At 41.1% G+C, this 10,424-nt stretch overlaps 2 protein-coding genes across 2 annotated transcripts; both read left to right on the forward strand.

Annotated features, from left to right (window-relative positions):
• Positions 1 to 1,050: 1,050 nt before the first annotated feature.
• PHALS_08579 (FOG: Transposon-encoded proteins with TYA, reverse transcriptase, integrase domains in various combinations) lies at positions 1,051 to 1,401 on the forward strand (the record flags this gene model as incomplete). The annotated part of the gene is made up of 1 exon (XM_024723954.1): positions 1,051 to 1,401. One exon carries the CDS (start codon positions 1,051 to 1,053, stop codon positions 1,399 to 1,401), a length of 351 nt encoding a protein of 116 aa, XP_024574879.1.
• A 499-nt stretch (positions 1,402 to 1,900) lies between these two features.
• On the forward strand, positions 1,901 to 2,260 carry PHALS_08580 (uncharacterized protein; the record flags this gene model as incomplete). Its single annotated transcript, XM_024723955.1, has 1 exon — positions 1,901 to 2,260. The coding sequence occupies one exon, from the start codon at positions 1,901 to 1,903 to the stop codon at positions 2,258 to 2,260; it is 360 nt and encodes a 119-aa protein (XP_024574880.1).
• Between the last annotated feature and the right edge of the window lie 8,164 nt (positions 2,261 to 10,424).

Raw genomic sequence — 10,424 nt, forward strand, 5'->3', positions numbered from 1 at the left:
ACTATTATTGCACAAGGGATTCAGTTAGATCACCAATCAAGAATCTGTTCTGTCCGTACTGCTGTAAAAGAATATTACAATCGTTCAAATATTCACAATCGATTGACTTTGACAAGACGTTTACATGAGTTCATTATGAAGATGAAGCAAGCATGGCTTCTCACCTCAATAATTCCAACGAACTGGTTGTTGCGATGGAGGGTGTCGGGGATGGTATGAGCACTGATAGGCACCTTGTGATTTCGCTCGGTAGACTGCCGAGCAGCTATGCGATGATTGCTTCGAGCATTAAGAACTCTAAAAAAATCTCACTTGATGAAGTGAGGGAATAGCACTTGAAAAAGCACGGAAAGATCGAAATGCAGAAAAATCGGAAGAAAGCATATTCAAGGTGCGAATATTTGGTATGGTGGTCGAAAGAATAAACAAGGTGGTCGTGGTCGCCAAAATTAGCATATTCGACAAGACATGAGACACGATAACCGTGGACAACCACTATCAGCTCGAGGTTTCACCGGGCGTTGCCATGGCAGCAACAAGAGTGGTCATAAGAAGGTGACTGTCCATCAAGTGCACGCAGTAATGATGTACTGTTTATGGCAAATATGGATGAAAAATCAGATTGGTTGCTTATTAGAGGTGCATCGTCGCACATGAGCTCCGAGCAAAAGGATTTCCATACTTACAGAGAGTTGAAGAGAGCATTGGTGTTACAATTGCTGATGGTGAATCACTTCATGCGAGTGGTATGGGTGATATTCACATGCAATGCCCTCAAAGTCGCATAGTGAAGATAGTAGACACTCTCCACATTCCTGGATTAGATCGTCGGCTACTCTCAGTTGCAAAACTTAACCAGAAGGGTCTTACGGTTAGTTTTGGTATGAAAAATATCTCTCGAGGAGAAGAATTGATAGTGACCGTACCACAAGCAAACAATGTGCATTGCGTGAAGAATCAAGCACAGACTGTAAGTGTGATTGACCATCAAGAAGACCAGGTGATTGAAATTTATGGCATGCGAGATCAAGACACACGCATCATGACAATATGAAACGTGTAGTTGATGCAAGTGATGGTATCCCTGGAGGACTTCAGCGTGATCAAGACCTATGTGGTGGATGCATGCTTGGAAAGAATAATGTCACGCCATTCCCAAAACAAACAAACCGTGGTATGACAAAAACCACACGAGTTCTACAACTGGCGCACACAGATCTCATGGGACCCATGAAAGTAACGTCCACCGGTGGAGCAAAGTATGTGCTGGTCTTCACAGATGACTATTCGCGCTACACATGTGCATACTTCATGAAGAGAAAGACGGAAGTGGCGAATCGTTTTCGTGAGTACAAAGCGAAGATGGAAGGGCAACAAGGTGTTCAAAATCGTTCGGTCTGACATTGGGACTGAATTTGTCAACAAGAATTTTGGCAAGATTTGTGTTGATGGTGGGATCATTCACCAACGCTCTGCACCATATAGCCCTCAGCAAAATGGGTTTGCAGAGCAAACAAACCAAACCGTGATGGAGATGGCAAAAAGCATGATGCTTTTCAAGGCTACTGAAACTCGATGGTGGGCTGATGCAGTCAATACTGCTGTGCACCTGCTGAATCGGATGACCAGCACCGTGAACACTGATATTACACCATACGCGATTTGTTTTAGCTCTCGTCCAGACCTCAATCATATTCGTGTCTTTGGTTCTCGAGGGTACGCACATATTGAAAAGTCTCAGCGAACACAACTAGACGCGACATCATTTCGCTGCATGTTGCTGGGGCACATGGAATATAGCAAAAGAAAATGTGTGTTAAATCTCGATACTGAAAAGTATTAACAAGACGTTCAGTTGCTCTAGATGAACGCGGAGTATCCAGCGCCTATCATATTAAATATGGATAAGTCATATGAGTATCTTCAGATCCCAATTGATGATGATGAAATTATGGTACGTTGTGTTTCACAGCCAACACAAAGCGATGATGTGATCATGGATGACGACTTAGTTGATAACGACGAGAGAATGCCTTTAGCGGTTTATATCCATTTTCCTACATCAAGCATTCATCATGCGAGTCCACCACAAACTGAACTCACACATGACAACTACTTACTCAGTGGGAGGGATGCAATTGTCTTCCATCATCCAATCCATCGTCGCCAACTTAATCATAGTCAGCATCACGTGCTGTGTGATGTGCCTCATACTCAACAGCGCCTCCAGATTAAGTCTGATGCCTTTCCAGACGCATAGTTGTGTTCGAGCCAGTGATGAAAGACCGTCAGCACGATGACTGTGATCATATGGATGTGCGACCACCAAAGTGTTCAAGGATTGATGATGATGATGGCATGTTAGCATTCATGGCTGATGTGCCAGCATCATTTAGCGACGCAACCAATGGAGAGTGCCAAAATCAGTGGGAGCAAGCTATTCATAATGAGATTGACTCATTAGTTCGCAACAACACATGGGATGTTGTGAATTTCAAATCTGGTATAAGAACTATTGGATCAAAGTGGGTTTTTTGCGATAAATAGAACGAACATGGTGAAATCATTTGATACAAGGCTAGACTCGTTGCACAGGGATTTAGTCAAAGATTTGGTATAAAGATTTTTGAAACATACGCACCAGTAGCAAGCTTGAACTCAATCCGCATAGTATTATCAGTATGCTGTTACCAAGGTCTATCGATTTTCCAATTTGATATAGATACTGCTTTTCTTTATGGAATGCTCGATGAGTTTGTATACATGAGAGTGCCTGAGGGAATCAAATGCGACAAAGGCAAAGTACTGAAACTGAACCGTTCCCCTTACGGCCTCAAGCAAGCAACTCACGTGTGGAACAAGACCATCAACGACGTCCTACTGAAAATTGGGTTCAAACCTTCAGCGATTGATTCATGCATCTATGTTCGAAATCGACCTGAGTCTGTGATTAACATCTGCCTATACGTTGATGATATGCTAATAGTGGCCAAAACCATTGAAGAAGTAAATGAAATGAAATCAAAAATCACCTAGCGGTTTTGTATCAAAGATTCGGGTCGAGCAAAGTTGATCCCTGGAATGGAAATAAATTATGCAATAAACAAGAAGACGCTAACCATATCACATAGCCACTACATCGAGGAAGTAGCTTAGCGTTTCAACCAATCAAATGCACGGCCAACCCAGAACCTATGTGATAGTGAAACGAAGTCAAGTCGAGATGACTCTCCAAAGACAACGGATGAGGGAGAATCAATGGAGATGTTGACGTTGATGTTGCAACATCAACTACAAGCATATGCATGTAATTTTTAGACTGGATGCACTTGGATTGATGAACCAGGATCTAACATTCACTTTCTAATTTTATGCTTGAACCCAAGCCTGCACTAAAGTGTCACAACTCAAGCATTATAAATGTTGTGGGTGTTCAGCCAGCCATGATTCTTCAAGAATACACACATTGTCGAGTTTCAAAACGTAACCACCTTTATCCTAGTTATCAGAAGCAACTAGATCAGTCATAAAAAACGTCTGATACGATGAATTTTGATGAGAGGGGTCATGTATCGGTGTCCAGCGCCTGCTTAAAACCATTTTAATACCTCCTTACTCATCTTACTTCTTATAATACTCTTTCATAAACTAGAAACAAGATAGACACCTGGACATTTAGATACATGAATTGATCTAGAGTTGATATCGCTGCTTCTGATCAAAAGAAAGCCGGAGATTAGAGTCGGACACAAGTCGGACATGCTCGACATCTTAACTTATCGAAACATAGCAACCCCACTGGTATTCAATATCATTGATCTGGTGGAATTTTTTGTCGTCGAGCTAATAAAATAGAAGAAATGTTGCCTCAACCAAATCGCCTAGCTATGGCTGAGGTTGTTCCTACACCAACCCCATCGGTAATCAAATGCGTTTTAGCGCTTCCAGACGTGCTACAGCAATTTTCATTTGATCAGACGCATCACATTGACGCAGCGGCAATGACTATTGCATCAAAACGTCTCAAATATCAATGTAAGCAAAGTTCCAGAAATGGATGAGTTCATCCTCGCACCGGTGATCACGGATAATGGGGTATATAAAAAGATCGAAGGATGAAATCGAAATTAAATAATTTGAATGAAATTGAAGAAGCGGAAGAAATTGCAGAAGCAGAAAAAGAGTTCTCTTTCGAGAATTACATCGAAACGGGCAAAGCAATGCAATACAATCTAGTAGAAGATTCGTTAGATCCATGAGGGTCATTAGAGCGTTCAGGGACGACATTGCCAGCAAGAACTTGGATATTGAACGATCGAGAATAATTGACAGCAATGCGTACTTTGGTGCTATTGCTTTTTAATCTAAAAGAGGCAACAAGACACTGAAAGATTTCTATTGCACGAATGAACAAATGGTGATAAATATACTAATCATGACTGACGACCTAAATGTCGCTCAATACGGCGTGTCGAAGAACAGCTACGGTCATCGTCTATACGACCTGTGTTGTATGATAAAGTGGTCATGGGTTAATGACAATAACAATACTTGGAACTTAGCGAGTTTGTTATAAAAGAAACAACATGTTGATCTCATAACTTATTCGTTTATTCTACACACCATGACAGATCGGATTGATAAAGCTGCGCGTTGAAAGTTTGTAACTATTGAAACACTTCTAAGTATGATCCAAAACTAACCGAGTCTCAGAAAAAATCTATTGCTGGCTGAACTAATCCGATTGCTAACAACAAGTGGAAAACAGAAGACAAAGAAGGAATGAAAGATAAGAAAAGTTCTACTGATTCTCGTTTTGCAGAGCTCCATATCTACTACGAATAGGGTGAATTGCCGCTAATCTTCAATTGTATCAACGTATCTCGATGTTATCAATTTAGAGAAGCTATCACAATAAACAGACTTTATAAGTTTATCAAATACAACATTGCTCACATTTTGCAAGGCGGACGTTACACAATATAAATCACCATTATCATGATGACATCACATACGGTAAGGTTTATTTATGTCAGACAATGCAAAGTCAGGAGCTTGCGACAGTCAATCCTAAAGTTCAATTGGAACTTGAATGAAGTCTTGAACAAATTCTAAGGATTCGTTCATCCCTACGATCCTAACTTGAAAACGAAGTTCAACTGCTTTACAGAGCATATCAAGCACATCTGGGGTGGTGGTCGGGAAGTTATTCTGAGCTACAGTTTAAGTTATTTGCATGGTATATAGGAGATCATATGAAAAGTCAGGGGTGTGGGGGGACTAAGATGATGGTATCCCATATTATCGAAATTGAGAAAAAAATTGCTTCGAAAAGTACAAGATCAAAATTCTGACACGTTGATTCAACGTGTCGCGCGAACATAAGATTATTATTGTCCTTAACAAAGCAGATAATAATAAACAATCTAAGCATGAAGACCAAGAAGAGCTCAAGAATTGCATTACTGAGCCTATTTGTATTTGCTTTGCAAAAGTGGTCGTATCGAAAAACAACCTTATTCGATCATACCCACAACCAGTTTGACAAAGCCGATGGCGGTATCATCTTTATCATTATTTTATGAGCATTGACCTGGAGGAATTTCTTCCACAGAATGATGGACCGATGGCTAAAAAGAAGTCGGACATGCAACAGGAAAAAGCATTTCAATGGCTTGCTGAATGTTAAGCGAATGGAACTAGCAGCAGATTTATTAGCACCGCTCACTTAAGTAAAACACCGACTACTTTGTAGTTTGTATCCATTGATAATATGCTCACAAGATTTAGCCAGTTGATGACTGAGGAATTAAAAAACACATCATTATATACACGAGATCGTTTTTGAAGACCCTGACTAATATTTCTTGGACCTAGGCATTAATAGCAAGTCGATCGAGTGCGTCGAAGAGGATACGACCTTCAACAGCTACCCTCAATGCTGGTAATCTCTATGCACTGAGAATTCAGCGAGTCACGCCTTGTAATTCACAATGCAATCAATCAAAAAATATCACGGGTAACACTGCTGCAAGTGGCTTTTCGACAACACCAGTCTCTACTTACACACCTCAGCTCTAAGTGATAGATACAGCATTCGGTTCTATCATTGGATTTAGCATCCCGCGGCTCAAACAACTAGCGTTTATGCGATCAGTACCTCAAATAGATCCAACAGCTGCTGTCGTAGTTACTTGTTCAAATGTTTACAATCCAATCGCGAACATCTGCTGGAATGTAATATTGCGGTCTAGTCTTAACGTCTAAAGGACAAGGATTAGCATATTGTTCAATTCAAGGAACCATTCACAGCTGATGCTATCATTGATTCTACCAAAAAAGGTTGTAGCGAATAGGCTGCTTATAAGTCGCACACATACTCAATAACATTTTTGTGGATCTTCCGTTTGATAATATCCGTCATCATCGTGTTCATTTTTTCGGATGTTGTTCGGTTGTATAGATCGATAAATGTTTTGATTGGGACGTTAGTGGGGAAGTTACGACTGATTTCGCCAAGGTCTCGTTGAGCAATTATAACAAAATGAGAGTTGATCCGAATCGTTCTTAGAATGCCAAAGTAATTCTGTAAAATGTAGATCATCAACCGGACTTGCTAGCGTCCTCGGATAAAATACTCTAAGATCTGAGCCTGAGTCCTCTTTGGTTTCATGACTAAGTCATCGAAAATTAATAGCTTGCTAGTCTCAAAATCGTATTCACTCATTGCTAGGACCATTCTTTCCTCGATCACCTGGACATTGTCGGTAGTGTTGTTAAGATGATCATACAGCGCCTCGTTGGTCTTTTACAAATGACAATCTTGGTAAAGCACTTGCGTAAAAGCGCTATTATATACAGGACGGTGTTTGACTTCCCCGATCCACAAGGACCTGCAACGCACAATCTAGATGGCAGCTCGAAGTGTAGATTCGTTCGAAACTTCTTCTTAAGTTTAGACTTCGGTTTTAATTCGTAAGAGTTCTGCATTTTATTATATAGCGATCAAATATATCGCTTTCTCAAGTTGTCAATTCACCTCAATAAGTAGGCATCACTGCTATATCATTAACAATTACATCTGGAACACTCACTGGGAAGCTATATCGCTTGGGACTCTAAGTAGTATCCTTTCTGTTTCAATTACTGCGAATGATGAAGTATCAATCTGAATAGCTCTGCTGCAGCTCAAGCCAATATATAATTCACAAGCAGTATATTGGAGTTAAAGGCAGTTCAGCAAGCAATCCAATTACGATGTATTTCTATGATGACGGAGCTTTCCAGATAGAAATCGATTCAATTATAAAAGTTGGCGTCGGAACTTTACCATCTTATCAATTGGACCTGGAAATGACATTAACACTGGATCCCTAGTTCAATGGAAGTACTATAGAAAACCATGATACTCTCAATTACTCAAGGTGGTGCTCCAATTCGAAAGCTGTGGTGCTGAATATAACTCTTAATCAAAGTGGAATCAATATTTATAGATGCTCTATTCTTACTGCTCCAACAAGTATGACTTCTTCCGCAATCACAATTGATACAATGAATATCTAGGCCACGTGTATCGAAGATATTAAGAAACGTGGTTAAATAAAATAACATTACGAAGTTGTCAAGTTCTGATCCTTGCGATACGTGCCCATAGCCGTATCGACACTTGCTACAACTTCACGCAATACGTGATAATAAATGGTGAGAGCGTAGTTGCAGTTGGAAATATCAGACTATTGCTCGCACCATCTTCACTTGGGAGAGGACGACCAATATTAACAGATACAAAGACTCCCTATACAACACGCCGATCTTGGCTTAGTGCATAACACATATCTGTGCGTTTTTCATACCATGACATGTCGATTTGATTAAGCTACTACTTTTAAAGTGTTCAATGATTGAGTAACATCCAAAGCTATTCGAGTCTCAGCTCAAATTCATTGCTGGCAGAACTGACCGAACGTCATACAACAAATGGAAAGAAGAATACGAGCCCCACGAAAAAACAAAAAAACAAAAAGACGATGATCATTCCTTACTACGAAAAGGAAGAATTGCCGCCAATCTGTGATTGTAAGATCACATCTCGATGTTATTAATCTGAAGAACGATGTCGTCATAATGGACGGACTCTACAAGCTGATCAAGTACGATATTGCTTACATTTGCAAGACGGAAATGGATACTACTTGACTAAAAATTGGGATGCATTCGGAGAAATGATTACGTGGTTGTCAAAGATATTAAACAGTCTTTGACATCAACAATAAATGCGACTAAACTTGCCGATAAAAGACAAAGTAAGACTAAATGCACAGAATCTGGTAAAGATAGTGAGTTTCGCGATTGTATTGTCAGATGTGATTTGCCAGTAGCGTGATGATATCATATACGGTAAGGTCGATTTTATGCAATACAATGTGTTTGTGAGAGGATTGGAACTAGATTGAAGTTTAACAACTTCAACATATTTGTTCTACCTACGATATTTTCATTGTTGTTGATAAAGCGAAGTTTAACTGCTTCACATAGCATATCAAGCAAATCTGGGGCGGTGGTCGGGAAGATATACTGAGCTACAATATGATGTTGTCTATATGGTATGTTCAGAGACCATATCAGAAAGCAGAAGCATGCCTTGTTCTCGAGGCTGACGAGGGATGCGGTAAGAATATCGTGTTTAAAAATACTAAAGAATCAGGGTATAGGATAACGATACGCCCGACACCAAGGATCTGACTGGTCGATTTCATTCGGTACAGGGTAGCGAACTATAGTACTTAATATATTCACCTCGATTTTTATCAACAAACGAACAGGGCAAAAGCCGCACCAAGAAATCTATCCAGCAGCTTCACCCTCACAGAAATGAGGTCTATGCGAACCGAATTTCTCCTTGGTAGTGGAATATACTTCCACTAGAAGTTTAACAAGCGCATGACGCTGGTGCGAAAGGGGTTTCTGGCGCACGTTTGAGTCCTCAAAAGGGAAGAGGGGATGGTTGAAACTTGGCTGTTCAACGACGCCAAGACACTGGGGACAATCGCTCACAGTTTGCATCGACGGCTATGCACGCTTAGAGCATTCTACGAGAATTATACAATCGTACCACGCTTCACAACCGTGTCGAGATGACGCGCCGCCTGCATGAATCCAAGATGGAGAGTGGCTCGACTATGTCCAAGCATTTGGATGTGTTCGACATACTTGTTGTCGGACTTTAGTCATTTGGAGAGCCTGTTGACGAATCTTGACAGCTAGTGGTACTGCTGAGCAGCCTCTCGACAGATTATGAGCTGATTGTGTCGATTATAGAAAATGTCAAGGACGTCGCGCTAATCGAGGTAAAGAAGAAGCTATTGGAGGAGTATGAACGTTTCAAAAGAAGGAGACGACGGAGAAAGCGTTTTCAGTTCACAGAAGTGTTGAGCGGTGTAGCAGCAATCGTGGACCTGGACGAAAAAATTACGGTCCAAGGAAGAGTAAAGGGGTTTTAAGAAAAGTGTTCCAAGTGTAATCGAGTTGGACACTTGAAACGGAACGGCCCAGGCGAAAGCGATGGCATTGATGAAGGCGCGGTATTCGCTGTTAGCAAAAATTAAATGATGGATGGCTAATGCATTGCATATGACACCATACCGTGACGACCTATTTGATTTTGATGATACGATCTTGGGCATCAATGTGTCCATTGCAGACGAAACGAAATTGCGTGTTCTTGGTAAAGGAATTGTTAATGCAGCGGAGATGCCGTAGCTCGTTGCTTAGAGGAAGCTAAGCTAAGGTCACCGACCTTATAAATATCAGTACGAGTGCAGCGGATCGCAATCCGCTACCTCCAAGAGTACTTAAAATCTTAGCCAACGTAAGCGAACATTTTCGTTTAAAATCGAAACTCTATTTAACTGTTTTACTTGCGGCAGGGCCGCCCACATTTAAAACCTTAGATTTTCCTAATCAACATAGTAACACCTAATTAATCTAGTAGAAACTAATTCATATGAATTCCTACTGACAGTCCTGCCACGTTGTGGCTTCTTGTTTCGGTGTAGCTGATTACACCACTTGTGTAATCCACACCTTTGAACGGTCACACCATTTTGTGTGACACGCCCTTTCATTCAAGATTACGTGTAACTCCGTTACACTCTGGGTACATGTCACTCCGTTACATTCTTCCCCACCAAAGTTGTGATTACCCACATTTATAGGTCGCCTTGCATCTGGTTCGCATGTCAGAGACACAGTCACGTTCAAAGAACAACCTTAAACATTCTCCGCTCAATGAGCCTTGTGTCTACGACACGCAAAACGTCCAGCCTAGCTGGTTCCCAGGGCGCCCGTTGGCAAGCCCTTCTTCTTCTGCACAGGGTGCATCTTCGGACCGTACGTCCGCGGCTTCACGAGAAGCACATTCCGAG

The sequence above is a fragment of the Plasmopara halstedii genome (genome assembly GCF_900000015.1).
Source record: "Plasmopara halstedii genome assembly, contig: Scaffold_323, whole genome shotgun sequence".
In the NCBI taxonomy this organism is placed as follows: Eukaryota; Oomycota; class Peronosporomycetes; order Peronosporales; family Peronosporaceae; genus Plasmopara; species Plasmopara halstedii.